Source organism: Catharus ustulatus, chromosome 25, assembly GCF_009819885.2.
Source record: "Catharus ustulatus isolate bCatUst1 chromosome 25, bCatUst1.pri.v2, whole genome shotgun sequence".
Lineage (NCBI taxonomy): Eukaryota > Metazoa > Chordata > Aves > Passeriformes > Turdidae > Catharus > Catharus ustulatus.
In genome coordinates, this window is record NC_046245.1 from 2,787,704 (window position 1) to 2,811,875 (window position 24,172).

At 55.4% G+C, this 24,172-nt stretch overlaps 1 protein-coding gene across 1 annotated transcript; it reads right to left on the reverse strand.

Moving 5' to 3' along the window:
* Positions 1-1,098: 1,098 nt before the first annotated feature.
* Positions 1,099-13,667, reverse strand: LOC117007361 (proline and arginine rich end leucine rich repeat protein). The gene is made up of 3 exons (XM_033080448.1): positions 13,602-13,667; positions 5,328-6,279; positions 1,099-2,630 (listed from the first exon to the last, which is right to left on the reverse strand). Exons 2-3 carry the CDS (start codon positions 6,262-6,264, stop codon positions 2,452-2,454), a joined length of 1,116 nt encoding a protein of 371 aa, XP_032936339.1. The 5' UTR covers positions 6,265-6,279; positions 13,602-13,667; the 3' UTR covers positions 1,099-2,451.
* Positions 13,668-24,172: the final 10,505 nt, after the last annotated feature.

Sequence of the window (24,172 nt, forward strand, 5' to 3'; positions counted from 1 at the left end):
CCCACCAACCCCCAAAAATATTTGAGGGCTCATCCCTGGGCAAGGAAATTTTGCTGCTGGATGGAGGAAGACGAGGAAGGATCAGGGAGAGGCTGGAAGTCCCTTGTGAATGATTTTATTTCCACTGCTGCAGGGAGTGGGAGTGCAAACCCCATCGAGTTGCCGGGTCAGGAGGTGGCTCTAGGAATATCTGTACATTCTACCAGTCTATATACACATCAGATATAAATATATATAAATCCAAGGGGGAATTAGAGCTGAAACCTGTCCCACCTAACTGCAGGGAGAGCTGGAAAGGAGATTTTATCATCAGGAAAAAAAGGTTGTTAATTAGCAGGAGGTTTTAATTCATGGGAAAAGGGGAGCAGCTCTGTGCCATCCGCAGGGGAAGGACACGGTGCCCGTCCGTGGCCACCCCAAAAAGGGTCAGTTCTGCTGGCTGGACACAAAGGAGCTTTCTTTGGTTTATTTAATGCTCCTTGAAGTTGGATTTTGATTTTTTTTTTTCCCTCTCTAATGCTCGGCCTTTAAATCCAAATCCTGAGAGTCAGGAAGAAAAGGAGAGAAAAATCCCCCTAAACCCGGACACCCGATAAATGCAGGTACAGCTATGGGAGGGGAAGTGATACATGTGAGGATGGGGAAGAGAAGGGATAAAAATAACCTTTCCAAAGGGTAATTCCTCCCTTTTCTTCTCCCTTCCTTTTATTTCTAATAAAAAAAGGCAAAACCCTGTTGTGTGTGATTGGTTTCAGAGAGAAAATGAGCCGTGGATGTGGCCCTGGATCCTCAGATCTCAGAGGGAAGGATGCAGGATTTTGGGGTGGGGCTGTGACCCATGGATGTGACTGCATCCTCAGATTTTACAGGGAAGGATCCAGGATTTTTGGGTGGGGCTGTGACCCCACAAATATGGCCCTATATCCCAGATTTTACAGGGAAGGATCCAGGATTTTGGGATGGGGCTGTAACCCTATGGATGCGTCCCTGAATCCCAGATTTTACAGGGAAGGATTCAGGTTTTTGGGGAGGGGCTGTGACCCATGGATGTGTTCCTGAATCCCAGATTTAACAGGAAAGGATCCAGGATTTTGGGATGGGGCTGTGATCCCACAAATGTGTCCCTGAATCCCAGATTTTCCAGGGAAAGGTGTGGGATGCTGGCATGGGGCTGTGACCTCATAGATGTGTCTGTATCCCCCCAGCTCAGAGGAAAGGATTCAGGATTTTGGGAAGGGACTGTGACCCAGGGATGTGTCCCTGGATCCCAGATTTTCCAGGGAAGGATCCAGGATTTTGGGGTGGGGATGTGATCCCATGGATGTGACTGCATCCTCAGATTTTCCAGGAAAGGATTCAGGATTTTGGGGTGGGGATGTGACCCATGGATGTGTCCCTGAATCCCAGATTTTCCAGGGAAGGATTCAGGATTTTGGGGTGGGGATGTGATCCCATGGATGTGACTGCATCCTCAGATTTTCCAGGGAAGGATTCAGGATTTTGGGGTGGGGTTGTGACCCTACAGATGTGTCCCTGAATCCCACATTTTCCAGGAAAGGATCCAGGATTTTGGTGTGGGGTTGTGACCCCATGGATGTGTCCCTGAATCCCAGATTTTCCAGGGAAGGATCCAGGATTTTGGGGTGGGACTGTGGCCCCACAGCTCCGTGCTGGGATGGGGATTTGAAGCCGGGCAGGGCCTGCTCTTGCCCAGGGGGGTGTGGGAAGGAGTGACCCGCAGGATCCAGGACACCTCCCTGCCCCCTCCCGGCAAACCCTCAACTCCAGGAGGGATTTCAGATCCAAACTCTCCAGAAACACCCAGGTGACAGCAATGTCCCCATCCCCTGCTCTGGCCACATTATCCATCCCCCTCCACTTCCAGCTCCAGCCCCGCTCCAAAATCCACCGGGAGGAGCAGGGACAAGCCCCGAACTCTGCCAGGAGCCAAGGGAGAGACGGAGCCGGCTCCGGGCTCGGCCTGGGGGGACAAGGACAGAGTTTGGGGGGACAAGGACAGTGAATTTGGGGGGACAAGGACAGTGAATTTGGGGGGACAAGGACAGCGAGTTTAGGGGACAAGGACAGAGAGTTTGGGGGGACAAGGACAGAGAGTTTGGGGGGACAAGGACAGTGAATTTGGGGGGACAAGGACAGAGAGTTTGGGGGGACAAGGACAGTGAATTGGGGGGGACAAGGACAGAGAGTTTGGGGGGACAAGGACAGAGAGTTTGGGGGGACAAGGACAGCGAGTTTGGGGGGACAAGGACAGAGATTTTAGGGTGGCAGCTGCGTCCCCAAGGAGCCGCGAGTGTCCTGCAGGGGAGGAAAAGGGGATGGAGAAGAGGGATGGAGGAGAGGGATGAGCGCAGGGAGAGGGAGGACAGAGGGTCCCACGCTGCCGGGAGTGAAATGTCCGAGCTAAGCCGGGTCTGGGAGAACCCAGCAGGACTAAAACACCACGGACTGGAGCAGGCGGAAGCACAGCATCAGGTCCAGAGGGATGGGCGGCTTCAGCAGGTTCCCGTCCAGCCGCAGGTAGCGCAGCCGGGGGACGCTGTCCAGGTCGGAGGGCGAGAAATCCTGGATGGACACCAGCGAGGTGGGGCAGATCTGGGTGCCGTTGATTTCTGCGGGAGAGGAGGAACGGATGAGGGTGAGGGAAAAGGGAATTTTGGCAGGAGAAACAGAGGGATGAGGGTGAAGAGAAAAGGGAATTTTGGAATTTTGGCAGGAGGAACGGTGGGATGAGGGTGAGGGGAAAAGGGAATGTGGAGAGGAGGAACAGAGGGATGAAGGTGAGGAGTGAAGAGGAACAGTGGGATGTGGGTTAGGAAAAAAGGGAATTTTGGCAGGAGGAACAGAGGGATGAGGGTGAAGAGAAAAGGGAACTTCGGCAGGAGAAGCACGAGAGGCAGGTGAGGGGAAAAGGGAATGTGGAGAGGAGAACAGAGGGAGGCAGGTGAGGGATGGAGAGGAGGAACGGCGGGATGTGGGGGAGGGAAAAGGGAATTTTGGCAGGAGGAAAAGCGGGACGAGGGTGAGGGAACAGGGAATGTGGAGAGGAGGAACAGAGGGATGAAGGCGAGGAGTGAAGAGGAACAGCTGGATGTGGGTTAGGGAAAAAGGGAATTTTGGCAGGAGGAACAGTGTGATGAGGGTGAGAGAACAGGGAATGTGGAGAGGAGGAACAGAGGGATGAGGGTGAAGAGAAAAGGGAATGTGGAGAGGAGGAACAGAGGGATGAAGGTGAGGAGTGAAGAGGAACAGTGGGATGTGGGTTAGGGAAAAAGGGAATTTTGGCAAAAGCGGGATGCAGATGAGGGAAAAGGGAATTTTGGCAGGAGGAATAGTGGGATGAGGGTGAAGGGAAGAGGGAATGTGGAGAAGAGGAACAGAGGGATGAGGGCGAAGAGAAAAGGGAATTTTGGCAGGAGAAGCACGGGAGGCAGGTGAGGGAAAAGGGAATGTGGAGAGGAGGAACAGTGGGATATGAGTAAGGGAAAAGGGAATTTTGGCAGGAGGAATAGTGTGATGAGGGTGAGAGAACAGGGAATGTGGAGAGGAGGAACAGAGGGATGAGGGTGAAGAGAAAAGGGAATTTTGGCAGGAGGAAAAGCGGGATGCAGGTGAGGGGGAAAAGGGAATGTGGAGAGGAGGAGCAGAGGGATGAAGATGAAGGAAAAGGGAATTTTGGCAGGAGGAACAGTGGGATGCGGGATCAGGGAATGTGGGCAGGGATTTCTGAACCCGCGCTGTCGTTGAACCCCAAACTGGGGTTGTTTTTCCACCAAAAGGGACAATTCCAGCCTGTTCCCAAACCCCCAGCGAGAGGGAAAATGCGGCTTTGATCAGCAGCGAAGTGGGTCACGTTCCTCCGGAGCGAGGGATGCGGTGACATTCCAGAGAGAAAAGGGAACATCCCGCTCCCGGAACCTGCCCAGCCGGCCCCGAGCTTCCCAAAAAAACATCAAGGAGTCCCTTCCCAAAAAACCATCCAGGAGTCCCTTCCCAAAAAAACATCCAGGAGTCCCTTCCCAAAAAAACATCCAGGAGTCCGGCTCCAGCCCTGCCACCCCGGGATAACGTCAGCACCCGGCTCGTTGCTCCCCTCTGGAATTCCACGCGTCCCTGCCCAGCCGGGAATAGAAAATAAACCCCGGGATTCTGATGTCAGCACTCGGCTCCAGGGATGAACCTTCTATAAACCAGGGAAAACAGGTGAGGAAAAGCTGGACACAGGATTTCTGTCTATGGAAAACGCCAGCAGGACCTGGATACTGGGATGGGAGTCCCAGCATCCCAAGGTCCCCCCCGGCTCAAATTTGTCTGATTAAAATTCAGATTAACGAGTGTTTGAGACAGGACCTCCAACAGCAGAAACATCTGGGGAGACCAGGAATCCTGGAATGGTTTGGGTTGGAAGGGACCATAAAACTCCCACTGTCCCATGGAGCTCCAAGCCCCAGTGTACAACCTGGCCTTGGACACTTCCAGGGATCCAGAGCAGCCACAGCTGCTCTGGGAATTCCATCCCAGCCAGGAATTCCACCCCAATATCCCATCCAGCCCTGCCCTGTGGCAGTGGAAGCTATTCCCTTCATCCTGCTCCTCCATCCCTCATCCCAAATCCTTCTCCATCTCTCCTGGAGCCCCTTTAGGCGCAGGAATGGGAGTTCAGTGGGATTCTGCCTCGTGCTCTCTCTGTTCCACCCATCCCAGGCTCCTTTCCCGTGGAATTGCAGCTGGATTTCCCTGGGATGGGGTGGAACAGCCCTGGCTGCTCTGCCTCCATGGCAACCGTGTTCTCCTCTCCTTCCCGGGATGTTCCCTCACCATCCCCAGCCCCGTGTTTGGCATCTGCCCCTGAAACACGAGCCCAGGCTCTCCTCGTTAAATATCCCGATTTTTGCCAGGGAAAGAGCTCTTCCAAGGGCAGCCGGTCCCAAAGAAGACAACCAGGAAAATTCCTGCAGCACTGGGGGGATTTCTCTGCTCCTCCCCTTCCACCCTCTCTTCCTCCACCCTCACAGTTCCCACCTCATCCCTTTGAAAGGATCACCGGTTTGAAAACCTTTCTGAGCTTTTCCTCCCTAAAAATCCCTCCCCATCCCAGCAGCGGGACTCCCTCTCGATGGAGTTGTTGTTCAGGTAGAGGTGGGAAGACAACCAGGAAAACTCCTGCAGCACTCTGCTCCTCCCCTTCCACCCAGACCCTCCCTCCACCCTCGCTCATCCCTTTGAAGGGATCACACCCCACAGGTTTGAAAACCTTTCCAAGCTTTTTCTCCCCAAAAAACCCTCCCCATCCCAGCCATGGGACTCACTCTCGATGGAGTTGTTGTTCAGGTAGAGATGCTCCAGCTTGGGGCTGATGAAGGGCACGTTGGTGAGCTTGTTGTGGGCCAGATGCAGCACCAGCAGGTTGGTGAGGTTGAAGGAATTTTTGGGCAGCCCCTTATCCGAGATCTGGTTGTAGTTGAGCCGGATGAAAGCCAGGTTGGGGAATTCCTTGAAATAATCGCTGGGGATGTCCTCGATGTTGTTCCTGTCCAGGAAGAGCTGGTGGATGGCGTTGGGGACACCGGGGGGCATCTTCCTCAGGATGTTGTGGGCCAGGTTGAGCTGCATGAGATTCTTGAGCCCCTTGAAGGTGTTCTTGTTGAAAACTCCATCGCTCAGCTTGTTGTGGTGCAGATCCAGCAGCACCAGGTTCTCCAGCTTGTTGAACACACCCGCGGGAATCCTGGAGATCTGATTCCTGCTGAGCCTCAGCTGCTCCAGGTTGGGTGGCAGGAAGGCGGGCACCTCCTTCAGCTGATTCCTCTCCATGTAGAGGAAGATGAGATTCTCCAGCTTCTCCAACACCTTCCTGTCCACCTTGCGGATGCGGTTGTTGTCCAGGTTGACCCATTTGAGGGCGGTGGCGTTGCGGAAGGACTCCTCGGGCAGCTCGGCGATGAAGTTGTTCTGCAGGTACAGGTAGTGGATGCGCGCCGGGATGCGCGGCACCGTGCGCAGGTTGCGGCTGTCGCAGTACAGCGCCGACGGGAAATCGGGAGGGCAGTAACACTCGCGGGGACAGTCGGGGAAGATGGATGGAGGGCCCGGAGGGAGGGGAGGGGGCAGCTCCGTGGGTTCTGCGGGTTCCTCGAAGGGCGCGGGAGGCCGCGTGGGTCTGCGCGGGGGTTTGCGCCGCTGCCCGCTCGCCACCGGGGCCAGGGCGAGCGCCAGAGGGAGGAGAAGAGCCAGGGCCGCCTTCATGGTCCGGGTGAATTCCTGCAGAGACACGGGGACAGGGGGTTGGAAGGGGATGCTTGAGGAATCGTCACCTCCCCGCCCTCAGGGGATGGTTTGTGCCTCGTTCCTCTCGCCTTCCTGTTGGAAATGGTCCTCAAATGCAGCTCCTGTTCAGAGCAGAGTCCCTGAGCTCCCTGTCCCTGTTATCCATGGATTCCTGACCTTGGCTCACCATTATCCACAGGATCCCCTCTGACTCATCATTATCCATGGGATTCCTGTCCCTGGCTCACCATAATCTATGGAATTCCTCTCTCATTCACCATTATCCATGGGATTCCTGTCCCTGGCTCACCATAATCCGTGGTATTCCTCTCTTATTCACCATTATCAATGGAATTCCTCTCTCATTCACCATTATCAATGAAATTCCTCTCTTATTCACCATTATCCATGGAATTCCTCTCTCATTCACCATTATCCATGGGATTCCTGTCTCTGGCTCATCATAATCCATGTAATTCTCTCATTCACCAATTTCCATGGAATTCCACTCCTTGCCTCACTATTATCCACAGGATCTCTCTGGGTCACCATAATCCATGGAATTCTTCTCTTATTCACCAATTTCCATGGAATTCCTCTCTCATTCACCAATTTCCATGGAATTCCTCTCCCTGCCTCACCATTATCCACAGGATCCCTTTGGCTCACCATTATCCATGGGATTCCTGTCCCTGGCTCACCATAATCCATGGAATTCCTGTCCCTGCCTCACCACTTTCCATGGAATTCCTCTCCCTTGCTCACCATTATCCATGGATAACTGTGGCACATGGAGAAGGATCCCATGGATAATGATGAGCCAGGGACAGAATTCCATGGAAAGTGGTGAGGCAGGGACAGGAATTCCATGGGTAACAGGGATAGGGAGCTCAGGGACTCTGCTCTGGACAGGGGTTGGAATTCCTTTCTCATTTGTTATTATCCATGAAATTCCTCTCTCATTCACCATTATCCATGGAATGAATCCCTGATTCACCATTCCCTATGGAATTCCTTTCCATTTTCATGGGATTCTTGTCCCTGCCCCACCATTATCCATGGGATCCCTCTCTCATTTGTCATTATCCATGGAATTCCTCTCCCTTGCTCATCATTATCCATGAAATTCCTGTCCCTGCCTCACCACTTTCCATGGAATTCCTCTCTCAGTCACCATTTCCCATGGAATTGCTTTCTCATTCACCATTTCCCACGGAATTCCTCTCTCATTCACCATTATCCATGGAATTCCTCTCTCATTCACCATTTCCCATGGAATTCCTCCTTTGCCTCCCCATTTTCCCTTTGCCTCGCTGTTCTCCATGAGGAAAGCCAGAGGAAGAAGTGAAATGGAAGGGAGAGTGCTGCTGATTTTGTGCCAGTTCTGGAGGGAAATCCAGCACATCCAGCCCATTTCCAGCTCTTCCCACATCTGGAACTCCCAAGGAAAGGGGAAAAGCCCCCACCCAAACCAGGAACAGCAGGAGCAGCTCACACCAACCCCCTGCTGCTCTCCCACCCTACTCCAGGACCACCTCTGCCAGCCCTTTGAAGCGATCCCACTCTTCCCTGGGGTTCCAAGAATTGATTTTCTCCAGGAAAAGAGGAGTTTTGAGTTTTCACCCCCCTGCAGGCTCTGCTGCTCTGCTCCCATCTGGCTCTGGTTAACCCCGGGCCGGCTGCTTTCCATCAGGGCTCTGCCATGGCTGGGGGAAGGGAGAGCAGGGAAGGAGCCAGCAGAGCCCAGAGCTGCGGGATCCTGAGCCCAGCAGGTCCAGCTTGGGGGTGGATGTGATCCTGACCCCCCCCCAATTCTGGATTTGGTGTCTGGGAAATGAGAAAATCCCTGACAGGGATCTGCTGTTTGTGCAGCGCCCTTCCCGTTCCATCAACATCCTGTTCCTTCCTGGCCACAGAGCATGGATCTCACTCTGTGCTGTTCCAGAGCTTTCCATGGGGTCCCAGAGCTTCCCATGGGGTCCCAGAAATTTCCATGGGGTCCCAGAACTCTCATGTGGTCCCAGAGCTTAAAATGGGGTCCCAGAAATTTCCATAGGGTCCCAGAGCTTCCCATGCAGTCCCAGAGCTTCCCATGGGGTCCAGGAGCTTTCTGTGAGGTCTCACAGTTTTCCATGGGGTCCCAGAGCTTCCCATGGGGTCCCAGAATTCTCCATGGGATCCCAGAGCTTAAAATGGGGTCCCAGAAATTTCCATAGGATCCCAGAGCTTTCCATGCAGTCCCAGAGCTTAAAATGGGGTCCTAGAACTCTCCATGGGATCCCACAGCTTCCCATGGGGTCCCAGAGCTTTCTGTGGGGTCTCACAATTTTCCATGGAGTCCCAGAGCTTTTCATGGTGTTCCAGAACTTCCATGGGGTCCCAGAGCTCTCCATGGGATCCCAGAGCTTTTCATGGGGTTCCAGAACACTCCATGGGGTCCCAGAAATTTCCATAGGGTCCCAGAACTCTTCATGAGGTCCCAGAGCTTCCCATGGGGTCTCAGAGCTTCCCACGGGGTCCCAGAGCTTTTCATGGGTTCCCAGAGCTTAAAATGGGGTCCCAGAACTGTCCATGGGGTTCCAGAACTCTCCATGGGGTCACAGAACTCTCAATGGGATCGCAGAGCTTCCCATGGGGTTCCAGAACTCTCCATGAGGTCCCAGAACTCTCCATGGGGTCCCAGAACTCTTCATGGGGTCCCAGAACTCTCCATGGGGTCCCAGAGCTTTTAGTGGGATCCCAGGGCTTCCCATGAGGTCCCAGAGCTTCCCACAAGACTTTTCCTCTGCTCCAGGACCTGGATTTTAACCCCCACAAACACCCGAGGGGGCTGAGGTGTGAGTTTGGCCCAGTGCAGAGCGGGGGAAGCAGCTGGGAGGTGACATTCCAGCTGGGAGGTGACATTCCAGCCAGGACACAATATTCCAGCCAGGATCACGTCGGGTCTTGGATCCCCTGGGGCCACCCAGCAATGTCCCAGCAGGGCGGGGGTCAGGGCAGCGCTGTCACCTCGCTGAGCCCGCCCCGTCCCCTCCGCACCAGGATTTGACATCCCAGATGTTTGGGGGCTCGGCACAGAGCGGGAACAGCCACCAGAGCCAGGAATCCCGGCTGGAGAGTGACAACATCCTGTGGGATTTCATCAGCACCGACGGGCAGGGCTGGGAGGCTGAGGTGGCCCCTTTTATCCACCCCACATCCCCGTGGGGACCCAAAAAAAAAAAAAAAAAAAAAATCAGGGACGCAGCGACCCCGAGGCCACCACAAGCATCACAAACTTCTCCAACCCGCTGGAAGATTCCACCCTGCAGCTGGAAAAACTGGAATTCTGTTCTCCATGCAACCAGGTTTATGGCATGGATGCCAGGAGTTGAATTCCCACATTTCACCCCCTGCTCCCCAGCCCTGCCAGCCTCCCCTCCCGAGCTGCAGCTCCCATTCCAGCTGCCCACAAGGAATCCGAGCCACTGGAACAAAGTTAAGTCATGGAGCAACGGAGGAATTCAGGAAACCGACGGCCTGGCGAGGAAAAAAAAGGCTCAATTCATGGCTAAAACCAGCCCTGACACCTCCCCAGCCGCTGAGCTCGGCCTGGCTGCGAGTCCCAGGCACCCAACACATCCCGAGGTTTTTCCCAGAAGGAGGCAGCTGCTTCCTCCTTTGTTACAATGGACAAAAAAATTTAAAAAAATAAAAAAAACCCCAGCGCAACAGCTGGAAATTCCAGCCCCGAATGCCACTGGGGTTTGCTTTGTGCATAGTTTCTCTTCCCTGCATCCCAGTAACCCCCAGCTCCCCGGGATGGGTGCCAAGGGCAGGGAGAAGCCGCCACCCCTGGGCGAGAGGGAGCCGAGCAAAGGTCGCCAGAGGGGGATTTGTCACCGGGAGAAGCCCCCGCGATGTCCCCTGGGTGCCTCCCGCAGCGCTGGGGGAGAGGGAGCGGCTGGATCCGGATAGTTGTGAGGGATAAAGGGAATTTTAACTCTGGGAGAGGCAGGAAAAGCCTGGAGAGCTGGGGCAGGGCCCCTTTCCAGCTCGTTGTTAACTCCTCGCACACATTCCCGCAATCCCCGTCATCCCTGCTGGGGGAGAAACCCCCTGGCAGCCTGGGAACGGGAATGTCGGAGCAGAACAAGGAGAGAGGGATAAAAATAACCACAAGGACCGGGCAAAGCTCCTTCCTTGGCTTCCCTCGCGTCCAGCCCCGCTCGTGTCTGGGAGAGCCTGGCCCAGCTCGGAGCTCCTCATCCAGCGCCTCTGGAGCGCTGGGAATCGCGGAGAAGGGGGAGGACAGCCAGGCTGTCACCCAGGCGTCGCCAGGGTCCCTTGGGAAGCGCAGCTCTGGTGCAACAACCCCGCTGTTCTCGTCCTTTCCCAGCCCTTTCCCAGGCAGCAGCGGAGCCGGGACTCGCTCCTGCTCCTGTCCATGCAGGGGTGGGCGACACCCGCCAGGGCTCAGCCAGGGCACGGCGACAACAGCACGGGGCTGTGCCGGGAGGGTCCCCAGGATCATTCCCAAACGTTCCTCCCATCCTCTGCTGGTCCCCAGGATCATTCCCAAACGCTCATCCCATTCTGTGGAAGTCCCCACAGTCCCCAGGATCATTCCCAAAGGCTCATCCCATCCTCTGCTGGTCCCCACAGTCCCCAGGATAATTTCCAGATGTTCATCCCGTCCTCTACTGGTCCCCACAGTTTTCGGGATCATTCCCAAGGGCTCATCCCATCCTCTGCTGGTCCCGACAGTCCCCGGGATCATTCCCGAAGACTTGTCCCGTCCTCTGTTGGTCCCCACAATTTTCGGGATCATTCCCAAAGACTCATCCCATCCTCTCCTGGTCCCCACAATTTTCAGGATCATTCCCAAACTTTCATCCCGTGCTCTGCTGGTCCCCACAATTTTCGGGATCATTCCCAAGGGCTCATCCCATCCCCTGCTGGTCCCCACAGTCCCCAGGATCATTCCCAAAGGTTCATCCCATTCTCTGGAAGTCCCCACAGTCCCCAGGATCATTCCCAAAGACTTGTCCCGTCCTCTGCTGGTCCCCACAGTCCCCAGGATCATTCCCAAGGGCTCATCCCATCCTCTGCCGGTCCCTACAATTTTCGCGATAATTCCCAAAGGCTCATCCCATCCTCTGCTGGTCCCCAGGATCATTCCCAAAGACTCATCCCGGCCTCTGCTGGTCCCTACAGTCCCCAGGATCATTCCCAAAGGTCCATCCCATTCCCTGCTGGTCCCCACAGTCCCCAGGATCATTCCCAAAGACTTGTCCCATCCCCTGCTGGTCCCCACAGTCCCCAGGATCATTCCCAGATGTCCATCCCTTCCTCCGCTCCCTCCTCCCGCAGCAGCCCCCGTGGGAAGGCGGCCCTGGCCGGGCGCATTTCCCGCTGCTCCCTCGGTATCAGCAATTCCTCCTTCCCTGCGTGTCCCGACCCTTCCCAGCGCCGCTCCCGGCTCGGATCCCGCTGCCGCACGCTCTGGGAATGGCTGGACAGGGACAAAAGCGGATCCTGGCAGGAGCCGCTGCCAAAGCGCCGCCGGCCCGGACCCCACGCACGCCCCGCTCGCCCCCCCAAGCCGCCGCCTCGCCCCGTTCCGCTTCTCCCTCAGGCTGGGAAACGGCTCCGACGCCTCATTCCCTCCTCCCAGCCTCTTCCAAGGGCTCGGGAAACCTCCCACGGCTGCGCTTTGATCTCCTGGCGGGTGGAAGCGCTGATCCCGAACTCCCCCGGGAGCAGGGACAGAATTCCCGCAGGAAAGGGAGCTGCGCTTCCCGGGAGGAGCCTCTGGGATGTCCTGGGGGCCACAGGGGCAGGGCTGGGATCGCAGGATCCCAAATGCCAGAACTTCAGGATCTCCAGATCCCAGGTTCTCGGGATCACAGGATCTCAGAATCCCAAATCCCAGGACAGCAGGATCTCAGAATCTCAGAATCTCAGGATCTCAAAATCCCAGATCCCAGGATAGCAGGATCCCAGAATCTTAGAATTTCAGGGTCTCAGAATCCCAGATTCCAGGATAGCAAGATCCCAGAATCTCAAGATCTCAGAATCCCAGATCCCAGGATAGCAGGATCCCAGAATCTCAGGATCTCAGAATCCCAGATCCCAGGACAGCAGGATCCCAGAATCTCAGAATCTCAGAATTCCAGATCCCAGGATCCCAGAATCTCAGAATCTCAGGGTCTCAGAATCCCAGATCCCAGGATCCCAGAATCTCAGGATCTCCGGATCCCATATCCCAGGGAAGTTCCCAAGCCCTCACGTGCCGAGGGATGAATTCCCACGTTTCCCTTTGGAGCTGCCTTTCCCTAAACCTCTCCAGCCGGCGGGGCAGGGCAGGTTTGGGATGAGCCTCTTCCAAGTAACAAAAACTCTTTTTCCCAGGATCTGGGCGAACATCGCTTCCCGCTTGTTCCTCCCGGGACAAAGAGGGGGTTCAAAACTGGACCCCGCGGGGAGGGGGCTGCACCTCCCCGCCCACCTGGAAAACCGGGATTACACTCCCTGGGAATTTCAGTGCCACCCAGGCAGGAAAGAAAGGTTTTACCATCCACGTTTTGGGCAGAAAAGCAGCGACCCTGAAGCTGTGGGGCTGCTCGCTCCCACCCCGCTCCGGTTCCGTCCGAAATTCGCAGTTCCCACTCCGGCACGGGGGGATGGGAGCAGCCCCCAGAGCCCCCCAGAGCCCCCCAGAGCCCCCCAGAGCTCCCCCAAGCCCCCCGCTCAGCCCCAGGCAAAACGAGGTGTCCCGATGTCCCCGGAGGTTCCTGGTGGGCTTCTCCTCCTCCTCCTCTCAGCCTCTCCCTTTCCTCGCTTGTTTTCCCAAGGCTGGGGATGTTCCTGGGCACGGCCGGGGCTGTGCAGCCCCCTCTGCTCCCCCAGTTCCGCCTCCAGCGCCCCCAGTTTGGGCTCTGCAGCCCCCACAGCTCCCCCAGTTTGGCTGCAGTGCCGGAGGTGCTGGGGTTGGGGGTGCGGGGGGCACACCAAGGGCATCTCAGTGTCCCCAAAAAGCGCCTGGCAGCGCTGTCACACCCCCCTGCCTTCCGTGTGACCCCCCAGCCCCCAAATCCCCCCCTCCTCCACCCCACGGCGAGAGAAACTCCTGGAACCAGGCGGAGGGAGAGAACAAAGACTCCAGAGCGCTGCGGGACAGAAGAACCAAGAGTAGAGGGGGGAGAAGAGGAAGAGCAGATGTTTTTGGGGATGGGAGGGAGGCTGGAGAGGGCAGAGCACCGTGGTGTCCTGGCTGGGAGACTCAGGCGAGGTGAGAAGAACCTGGAGGGGGGAAACACCTGCCCAGAGCTTACCTGTGTGCACCTCTCCCTCCTCCTGCCTCCTAAAATCCCCAAGACAAGTTTCTCTCTGGCTTCTCTCTCCCTCCTCCTCCTCCTCCTTTCCCTCCTCCTCCTCCTCCTCCTCCTCCTCCTCCTCCCCGCTCCGCCACGAGCGAGCCCGACCGGGGCGCGGGGGTTTTGTTGCTGGGAGGGCTGGGAGCACTGGGAGGGCTGGGAGCACTGGGAGCACTGGGAGGGCTGGGAGCGAGGCACGGTGACAACAATCACGTCTTTCTCTGGCAGCAGGAGCGGCGGGCTCGGCGCACACGCGGCTCTGGCGCTCGGCAACAATTCCTCCTCCTCCTCCTCCTCCTCCTCCTCCTCTCGCTCCTGCTGCTGCTGCGGAGGCAGCTCCTTGTTTCAAAACAAAGATAATTAATCACGGAACAAGCCCAGCCCTCGCTGCCGGCTCCGCTTTGCCAGGAGCGGGCTGGAGTTTTCCAGAGGGTGGGTGTCCCCTGTCGCCACCCACAGGGACTCCCGGCTCGTCCCCACATCCCGATTTCCCTGCGGATGGAACTTGGGAAAATGGGGTGCGAGGGTTGGTTTGAGTGGTTGGAAAGCTGGGGATGAGGTTTAACTCAAATCCTGGTGGCACCACAGGGGTGACACGGTGGTGGCACGAGCTGAGTGTCGCTGCCAAGGGGATGCTGGGTTTTCCTGGCTGGAAAACAGCGAGACACCGAGGGGACATGGCCAGGAGGGCTCAGGGGGGACATTCCTGCTCCAAAAGGGAATTTTCTGTGCACGAGGGGCTCAGGGGAACACGGGACCGGCGTGTTCAGAGATCTGAGGGGTCCCGGGGGGCACAGCAGCCCCCGAGCTCTGGAAATCGTCATCCCAAACCCATCCTGATCCTGGAATCGGTGGGATGTGGGATCCAGGGGCCACAGCATCCCCTCAACTCTGGGAATCGCCCTCCCACAGCCATCAGATCCTGTAATTCCCGGGATTTGGAATCTAGGGGGGCACAGCATCCCCTCAACCCTGGGAATCGCCCTCCCAAACCCATCCTGATCCTGGAATTCCCGGGATGTTGAATTCCGGGGGGCACAGCATCCCCTCAACCCTGAGAATCGCCCTCCCAAACCCATCCTGATCCCCGAATTCCCGGGATTTGGGGTCCGGGGGTCTCCTCCCTCCCTCCCTCCCCACCATCCCCCTCTCTCCATCCGCAGCAGGACCGGGAAACCTGAGCTGCTCTGGCTCCTCGAAATCCCAATCCCGACCCTGCCAGGGGCTGCCAACATCTGGCAGCTGAAACCGGAGCTGTTCCCAAAATCCCCACTCTCTGCGCTCCCCGTTTTGCTTTAAATGTTTTTATTCCCAACACGGGGCTTTCCCTTTAACCCCAAACCCGGGATTGCTCCTTGCTGAGTGCCTGGATGGTCCCAAAATCCTGAAAATCCAGCAGGTAGATGGAGTGGGAGCCAGGAGAAGGCATCGAGGGGAGGAATTCCAGGCTGTTTAAACAAAAAATCCGAGATGGAGAGGGGAGCTTGCCAGCTGGAAAAGGACCAGGATCAATAGGGAAAGGAGATGCTGTTTGGAACGAGATGCTGCTGGAATTTGATGCTAATTCCTTTCAAAAATCCCCAAATCCACGGGGACATGTTCCATGGATTGTTTGGATTTTTTTTCCTGCTAATTTACTGCTCAGCCGGGCATGGAAATGGAGAAATGGAGGCAGGGAATGGGGCAGGCACATCCCAAACCTTTTCCATGCCCTGCCCGACCTCTGGAGCCTCCAAATTTGAGAGGCACCGACCCCTCCCAGCAGCTCCGGTGGTGACAGCGAGCGCTGCTCCAGCCAGGGGACTTTGTTTGTTGAATTTTCTCCCTGCAGGAATTCTTCCCCCGCCACGGCCAAGTTTTGGATTCACCTTCAAAGGCGCCCTTTTACATTTTTCAAACCTCGGACGTGGCTCCGGGCACCGCTTTTTCCGTGTCTGGAGCAAAATCCTGCCCTGTTTTTGTAGGGAAACGAGGAAATGAGGGGTGGCTGTGGTGTCCCCAACCTTGGGGACATCGCGGTTCTGGTGGCCATGCCCGTGGTTGATCTCATTTTCCTGATTTGTCCCGCGGGGATTTGGAACCGAACCCCTCTTGGGTCTGGCAGAAGTGGGAGAGAGAATTCGGGATGTGGAAATGCCAGGGACAGCGGGGACAGCCGGGAGGGACCAAGGACAGCACGGGGGACAGAGGGGGGGATGGGGAAATGAGGAATTTGGGATCCTGCTGGATCCCAGCGTGTCCCACCGGGAATGGGGAGGTGGCAGCACTGGTCACTCTGGCCATGGTCTGGTCACTCTGGACATGTTCTGGTCACTCTGGGCATTCCATGGTCACTCTGAGCATTCCATGGTCACTCTGGGCATGTTCTGGTCACTCTGGGCATTCCATGGTCACTCTGGGCATGTTCTGGTCACTCTGGCCATTCCGTGGTCACTCTGGGCATGTTCTGGTCACTCTGGCCATTCCCTGGTCACTCTGGGCATGTTCTGGTCACTCTGGCCATTCCATGGTCATTCCAGCCATTCCCTGGTCACTCTGGCCATGTTCTGGTCACTCTGGGCATGTTCTGGTCACTCTGGGCATTCACTGGTCACTCTGGGAATTCCCTGGTCACTCTGGGCATGTTCTGGTCACTCTTGGAATTCCATGGTCAGTCTGGGCATTCCCTGGTCACTCTGGGCATTCTCTGGTCACTCTGGGCATGTTCTGGTCGCTCTGGGCATTCCCTGGTCACTCTGGCCATGTTCTGGTCACTCTGGGCATTCCATGGTCAGTCTGGGCATTCCCTGGTCACTCTGGACATTCTCTGGACATTTCAACCATTCCCTGGTCACTCTGGCCATGTTCTGGCCATCCCAACCTGAGGAAAGCCAGACAAGAGGCAGCAGAGTTGAAGGGGAGGGTGGGAGCAGAGAATTCCCATCATGACCTGTGACTGCATCGTTCCGGCTGGGAAACAGAGAGAGCCTTCATCCCTCCATCCTCTTCATCCCCTCCATCTTCATCCCCTCCATCCATTCCAGACCCCTCACAGGTCACAGTGCCAGTGGTTCCTCTCAGGTGTGGCAGCCCCTTCCCCTGGAACTGATTTTCATGGATTTCCTGCATGGATAAACTACTGGGAACACCACAGGACACCAGGAATTGTCAATCCCAGTTCTGGGGGACACCAGGAATTGTCAATCCTTGTTCTAGGGACACCAGGAATTGTCAATCCCAGTTCTGGACACACCAGGAATTGTCAATCCCAGTTCTGGACACACCAGGAATTGTCAATCCCAGTCCTGGACACACCAGGAATTGTCAATCCCAGTCCTGGACACACCAGGAATTGTCAATCTCAGTTCTGGAGACACCAGGAGTTCTCAATCCCAGCCCCAGGAGATTCAGGAAAGGGAATTTCCCAGAGAAAAGGGCTCTCCCCAAAGCAGGCTCACCCTCCCCACATCCCAGCCTGGATTTCTCAGGAATACTGATAAATAAAAACGTTGATTTGGCCCCAGGGCGATGATTCCTGGTGTTATCCCCGTCCCAAGCCCAGTATCCACAAACCCACAAACCCAGGGAATTTCTGCATCTTTCTGAGTGCCAGATCTTCAAAATTCCCTTTTGGAGAGCTAAAAAAACCTGAATTTCAGAAAGGCAAAGAATAAAAATTAAAAAAAAAAAAATTAAAAAGGAGGAAAAACCGGGAAATGTCAAATTCGGGGAGTTTGGCAGCAAAACCCATGGGAAGGGAAGGCAGGGCAGGGACAAGGAGAGTGCAGGGATGCCCCAAAAGGATTTCTGGCACTTTGGGATGGCCCCATTCCCTCGGGATGCTGCAGGAAGGGGCAGTGCCGCCCTTCCCGGGCGGTGCCAGGCTGGAAAATCCCGCTCAGCTTCCCCCAAAGCTCCTGCCCTGCCCTGCCCCGGCAGCCCCCGCACGCCAGAACCGCATCCAGAGGGGCCGGGACGGCGTCACCGGGAGCGCTGGAGAAGCTCTTGGCTCCGGGAAAAGCGCTGGAGTTGGGAATGAGCGAAGGGGAAAAGAATTCCGGGATGTAACGCGCGGAGCGCGACTCACCAGGCGGGGATGGGGCCGTGGGGAGGGGGAGAGATCCCTGTTCCACATTTGTGTCCCTAAATCATCGGGGATGGGTGTGGGGAGGGGGAGAGATCCCTGTTCCACATTTCTGTCCCTAAAAGAGTGGGAATGGGATGTGGAGAGGGGGAGAGATCCCTGTTCCCACATTTCTGTCCCTAAAACATCGGGAATGGGGTGTGGGGAGGGAGAGCAGATCCCTGTTCCCACATTTCTGTCTCTAAATCATCGGGAATGGGGTGTGGGGAGAGAGAACAGATCCCTGTTCCCACAGTTCTGTCCCTAAATCATTGAGAATGGGGTGTGGGGAGGGGAGCAGATCCCTGTTCCCACCTTTCCATCCCTAAATCATTGAGAATGGGGTGTGGGGAGGGGAGCAGATCCCTGTTCCCACCTTTCCATCCCTAAATCATCGGGAATGGGTGTGGGGAGGGGAACAAATCCCTGTTCCCACATTTCTGTCCCTAAATCATCGGGAATGGGTGTGGGGAGGGGAACAGATCCCTGTTCACACATTTCTGTCCCTAAAAGAGTGGGAATGGGGTGTGGGAGGGGGAGCAGATCCCTGTTCCCACATTTCTGTCCCTAAAACCCACGGGACTGGGGTGTGGGAGGTGCTGGAGCAAAGCTGGTCTGGCCCCAAGCGGATTTCAGGGTTCCCAAATATCCATCCCTGCTTCCCTGGCCTCTCTGTGCACCCCCGAGCATCCCAGAGCATGGAACAGGATCCCAGAGCCAGGAACAGGATCCCAGAGCATGGAACAGGATCCCACATCCAGGAACAGGATCCCAGATCCAGGAACAGGATTCCTGAAGCAGGAACAGGACCCCAGAACCTGGATCAGAATTCTTGAGCCTGGAACAGGATCTCAGATCCAGAACAAGATCCCAGAGCCTGGAGCAGGATCCCAGAGCCTGGATCAGAATTCCTGATCCTGATTCCAGGATCCCTGAGGATCAGGACGTGCAGGTTCCCAGCACAGCTGGCTGAAGGCCGGGCCAGGCTGCTCAGAACAAGCTCTGCTCACTTCCAAGAGGGAAAAGCAGCCAAAGGAGCTGATCCCAGTCCAGGCCAGGTGATTGAAGGAAAAAGGGAAAAGCAGGAATAGCCCTGGATGGAGCTCAGCTGCTGCTCTGGGAGCTAAATCCAAGGAGAAAAATCCCGGGAGAAGAGGCTGGGAGTGCAGGGACAGGGCTGGGAATGGGAATGGGGATGGGAATGGGAATCGGAATGGGAATGGGAATGAGAAGGGAAAGGTTTGGGAGTGATGGGAAAGGTGAAGGGTTTGGGAATGGGGGGAAGAGGTTTGGAATGCAAAGGATTTGGGAATGGGAAGGGGAATGGGAAGATTTAGCAATGAGGGAAAGGGGTTTGGAGTGGAAGAGAAGGGTTTGGGATTGGGGGCAGGATTTGGGAATGGAGAGGGAAGGGAGAGTTTGGAATGGAAGAGTTTGGGATTGGGGGCAGGGTTTGGGATGGAAAAGCCGGGCTCACACCCCCACACCCCCCAGCCTGAGCCCTGGCTCCCATCCCATTCCCCCATGAACCCCAAACTCTCCCTGAACCCCTCAAATGCTCCCTGCAGCCCCCCAAACCTTCCTGAGCCCCAGTGATCCCTGAACCCCAAACTCTCCCTGAGCCCTCGAACCCCACTGAACTCCAAGCCCTTCTTGAACCCCAAACCCTTCCTGAGATCCCCCAAACTCCCCCAAACCCCAAAACCTTCCTGAGCTCCTGGTAGCCCCAAAATCCTCCTTGAACTCCCTGCACCCAAACCCTTCCTGAACTCCAAATCCCCCTGAACCTCAAACCGTTTCTGAGATTCCTCAAACTCCCCCAAACCCCAAAAATCTCCGTGAGCTCCCTGTATCCCCAAACCCTATTCTGAACCCCAAATCTCCCCTGAACCCCAAACCCTCCCTGAACCCCAGATGCTCCCTGAATCCCAAATCCCCCCTGAATCCCAAACCCTTCCTGAGATCCCCCAAACCCTCCCTGAATCCCAAACCCTCCCTGAACCCCAAATCCTCCCTGAACCCTCCATGCATCCCAAACCCTCCCTGAATCCCAAACCCTCCCTGCACCCCAAACCCTCCCTGAATCCTAAACCCCCCCTGCACCCCAAACCCTCCCTGAATCCTAAATCCCCCCTGCACCCCAAACCCTCCCTGAACCCCAGATGCTCCCTGAACCCCAAATCTCTCCTGAGTCCCAAACCATTCCTGAGATCCCTCAAACCCTCCCTGCACCCCAAACCCTCCCTGCACCCCAAACCCTCCCTGCACCCCAAACTCTCCCTGTACCCCAAACCCTCCGTGCCCCCCCACCCTGTCCCATCCCCGTCCCCCTCCCGCCGCCCCCGTGGCCGCTGGAAGCGCAGGGAGGGATCCGGGCCTCGGCAAACCTCGCATTTCTGGCGGATTAAATCATCCCACTCACAGCTCCCAGCGACACCAGCCCACAGCCCCGAGGTTCTTCCAGATTTTATCCCTGCAGAGCCCAGCAGCTGCTCCGGGGCTTCTGGAGAGGGGACAGGGATGGGATGGGACAGGGATGGGGACAGGGACATCAACTCGAGGTCATCACACTGGGGCTCTTCCCTGGGGTCATTCCTTGCTGAGGATCTTTCCTTCACCTGGGATCCTTCCCTTGTGATCCTGCACTGGGATCTTTCCTTTCCCAGAGATCCTTCCTTGCTTAGGATCCTTTCCTTGACATTCTTCCTTTCATTGGGATCTTTCCTTCCTTCCTTCCTTCCTTCCTTCCTTCCTTCCTGGAATCCTTCCTTCCTTCCTTTCTTTTCCTTCATTCTGGATCCTTCCCTTGGAGTTCCCTTCCTTGATTGGGACCCTTCCTTTCCCTGGGATCCTTTCCTGGGGATCTTTCCTTCCTTGGGATCATTCCTTGCTTGGGATCCTTTTCTTGGGATTCTTCCTTCCCTGGGATCCTTCCCTGGAATCCTTTCCCTGGGATCTTTCATTTCCTTAGGATCATTTCCTGTGGATCATTCCCTGCTTGGGATCATTCCCTTGGGATTCTTTCCTTGGAATCCTTTCCTTGGGATCTTTCCTTCCCTTAGTATCCTTTCCTTCTCTTGGGATCATTTCTTCCCTTGGAATTCCCTTTTTTTCAGCTCCAGGCTTTGCCTGAAAATGGGGCAGCAATAAATTCAACCATTCCAGAGGGAAAGAGGCACCAAATTCCTCCTGGGTGGAATTTCGGCACCTCCTGTGTGGGAGCTGGGAAATTCGGGAATCACCACCCACAAAGTGGGGGAAAAACCCCACAAAATTCCATTTATTCAGCTCCAGGTTTTGTTCTAAAATGGGGCAGTACCTTCTAGGGGACAGAATTTGGCCAAATATCCCCAAATCCTTCAGCTCCCACCCCGGGGAATTGAGTGCTGTGGATGAAACCTCATCCCTAAAAATTCCAGTGAAACCTCATCCCTAAAAATTCCAGCGATATCTCATCCCTAAAAACAGCCTCCATTTCCCACCAAGGCCTTTGCTGAAGGTAAAAATAGGATGAAAATATTTTGATTGTATTTCTTTTTTTAAAAAGCCCTAAAGTCTGTTTCCTTCAGCTCCAAAAGGAGATTTTTCCAAAGATTGTTTTCCTTTGTTTTTGTATCATTTTGGAGCAGGAAAAAAAAAAAAAAAAAGTAGAATTTGGGAATTTTCCAGCGAAAATAAAACCCCGGGGCTTGTCCAGCTCTGCTGTTCTGACTCTGCTTTTCCAGGGATTATCTGGGAATGCTGAAGGCGGGACATGGAGCCTGCAGGGATGGGGATTTTGGGATGGGGATTTTGGGATGAGGATTTTGGGATGGGGATTTTGGGATGGCTGAGCTGGAAATCACAGCTGGGAGTTAAAAATCCCACCTTGGTCCAAATCTCTGCATCCCTGTGTCCCTGCATCCCCACATCCCTGCAACCTCACATCCCTGCATTCCTGTATCCATGCATCTCTGCATCCCTGCATCTCTGAATCCTCATATCCCCATATCCTTGCATCCCCATATCCCTGCATTCCTGCATTCCTGCATCCCTGCATTGGGATGCATCCTGATCCCTGCATCCGTGTCCCTGCATCCCCATATCCCTGCATCTCTGAATCCCCGCATGCCTGGATCTCTGTATCCCCACATTCCCACATCCCTGCATTCCTGCATCCCTGCATGCCTTAATCCTCCCATTCCTGCTTTCCTGCATTCCTGCATCCTCTCATTCCTACATCCCTGCATTCCTGAATCCCCCATCTCTGCATCCCTGCACCCCACATCCCCACATTCCCTGTATCCCCACACCCACACACCCCCATAACCCCACAACCCCACATCCCTGTATCTCTGTATCCCTGTATTCCCACATCCCTGTATCCCTGTATTCCTGTATTTCCACACCCATGCCCCTGTATTCCTGTGTTCCCACATCCTCACACTTCCTCACAATTCCCCACATCCCCACACCCCCACATTCCCTGTATCCCTGTATCCCTGTATTTCTGTGTCCCTGTATCCCTGTATCCCTGTATCCCTGTGTCCCTGTATTCCCACATCCCTGTATCCCTGTATTTCTGTATTCCTGTGTCCCTGTACCCCTGTATCCCTGTATTCCTGTATCCCTGTATCCCTGTATTCCCACATCCCTGTATCCCTGTATTTCTGTGTCACTGTATCCCTGTATCCCTGTATCCCTGTATTCCTGTATCCCTGAATTCCCATATCCCTGTATTCCTGTATTCTGTATCCCTGTATCCCTGTATCCCTGTATCCATGTGTCCCTGTATCCCTGAATTCCCATATCCCTGTATCCCTGTATTCTGTATCCCTGTATTCCTGTATCCCTGTATTCTGTATTCCTGTATTCCTGTATTCCCACATCCCCACACCCTCACATCCCTGTATCCCTGTATCCCTCTATCCCTGTATCCCTGTGTTCCCACACCCCTGTATCCCTGTATCCCCACATTCCCACATCCCTGTATCCCTGTATCCCCACATCCCTGTATTTCCACATCCCTTTATCCCTGTATCACTGTATTTCCACACCCCTGTATCCCTGTATCCCTGTATCCCTGTATTCTGTATCCCTGTATCCCTGTATCCCTGTACCCCCACATCCCCACACCCTCACATCCCTGTATCCCTGTATTCCCACACCCCTGTGTCCCTGTATCCCCACATCCCTGTATCCCTGTATCCCTGTATTTCTGTACTCCCACACCCCTGTATCCGTGTACTCCCATGCATTCCCACACCCCCGTACCCCTCACCCCCTCCTCCCCGCCTCCCTGCGGCACACCGCGGCTCCGGGGTTAAGCCCGGCTCGCGGAGGCGCGGCTGCCTCAGAGCCTGGCTCAGAGCCCGGCCCAGCCGCCGGAGCTGAGTAATGGCTCAGCCGCTGTCTCCGCAGAGGTCACCGCGCTCCTCCCGCTCCTCCCGCTCCTCACGCGGCTCCTTCCCACTCTCCCAGCCCGGACCCTCCTCTCCCCGCTCTTCTCAGCATCCTTGGTATCAGTGACTTCAATTAATTTAATTATTTCCCTTCATTACGTCTGCTCCTGCCGGCCCCACCGATCCCAGCTCCCATCCCAAGGGCCTGGAGCCTCCACAATCCTCCTTCCCTTCCCTTCCCTTCCCTTCCCTTCCCTTCCCTTCCCTTCCCTTCCCTTCCCTTCCCTTCCCTTCCCTTCCCTTCCCTTCCCTTCCCTTCCCTTCCCTTCCCTTCCCTTCCCTTCCCTTCCCTTCCCTTCCCTTCCCTTCCCTTCCCTTCCCTTCCCTTCCCTTCCCTTCCCTTCCCTTCCCTTCCCTTCCCTTCCCTTCCCTTCCCAGCACATCCAACACTCCCTGCTCAGCATTCCCAAAGGAAAAAAAAATGGATTTATCCCCACAAAGCTTGGAATCCCCGAGTCCTGCACCCTTGGCACGCAGGCAGGTGTCAGGGTTTGGGTTGTTGTGTCAGGGGTTGGGTTGTTGTTTCAGGATTTGGGTTGTGCCAGGGTTTGGGTTGTTGTTTCAGGATTTGGGTTGTGCCAGGGTTTGGGTTGTTGTGTCAGGTTTTAGGGTTGTTGTGTCAGGGTTAGGGTTGTTTTTTTACAGGGTTGGAGCTGTTGTTTCAGGGTTTGGGTTGTTGTTTCCTAGTTGGGGTTGTTGTGCCAGGATTTGGGTTGTGCCACGATCAAGGTTATTGTGCCAGGTTTAGGGTTTTTGTGTCAGGGTTGGGGTTGTTGTTTCAGGGTTTGGGTTGTTGTTTCAGGGTTGTGGTTGTTGTTTCAGGATTGGGATTGTGTCAGGATTGGGGCTGTTGTTTCAGGGTTAGGGCTGTTGTTTCAGGGTTTGGGTTGTGTCAGGATCAGGGTTATTGTGTCAGGGTTTGGGTTGTTGTGGCAGGGTTTGGGTTGTACCAGGGTTAGGGTTGTTGTTTCAGGGTTTGAGTTGTG

Coding starts and splice junctions, on each gene's coding strand:
- LOC117007361 (XM_033080448.1), bottom strand. CDS start 6,264: ATGAAGGCGGCCCTGGCTCTTCTCCTCCCTCTGGCGCTCGCCCTGGCC. Junction 2,631..5,327: donor GAACAACAACTCCATCGAGA/GTGAGTCCCATG, acceptor CCTCTCCCGCAG/AAATCAACGGCACCCAGATC.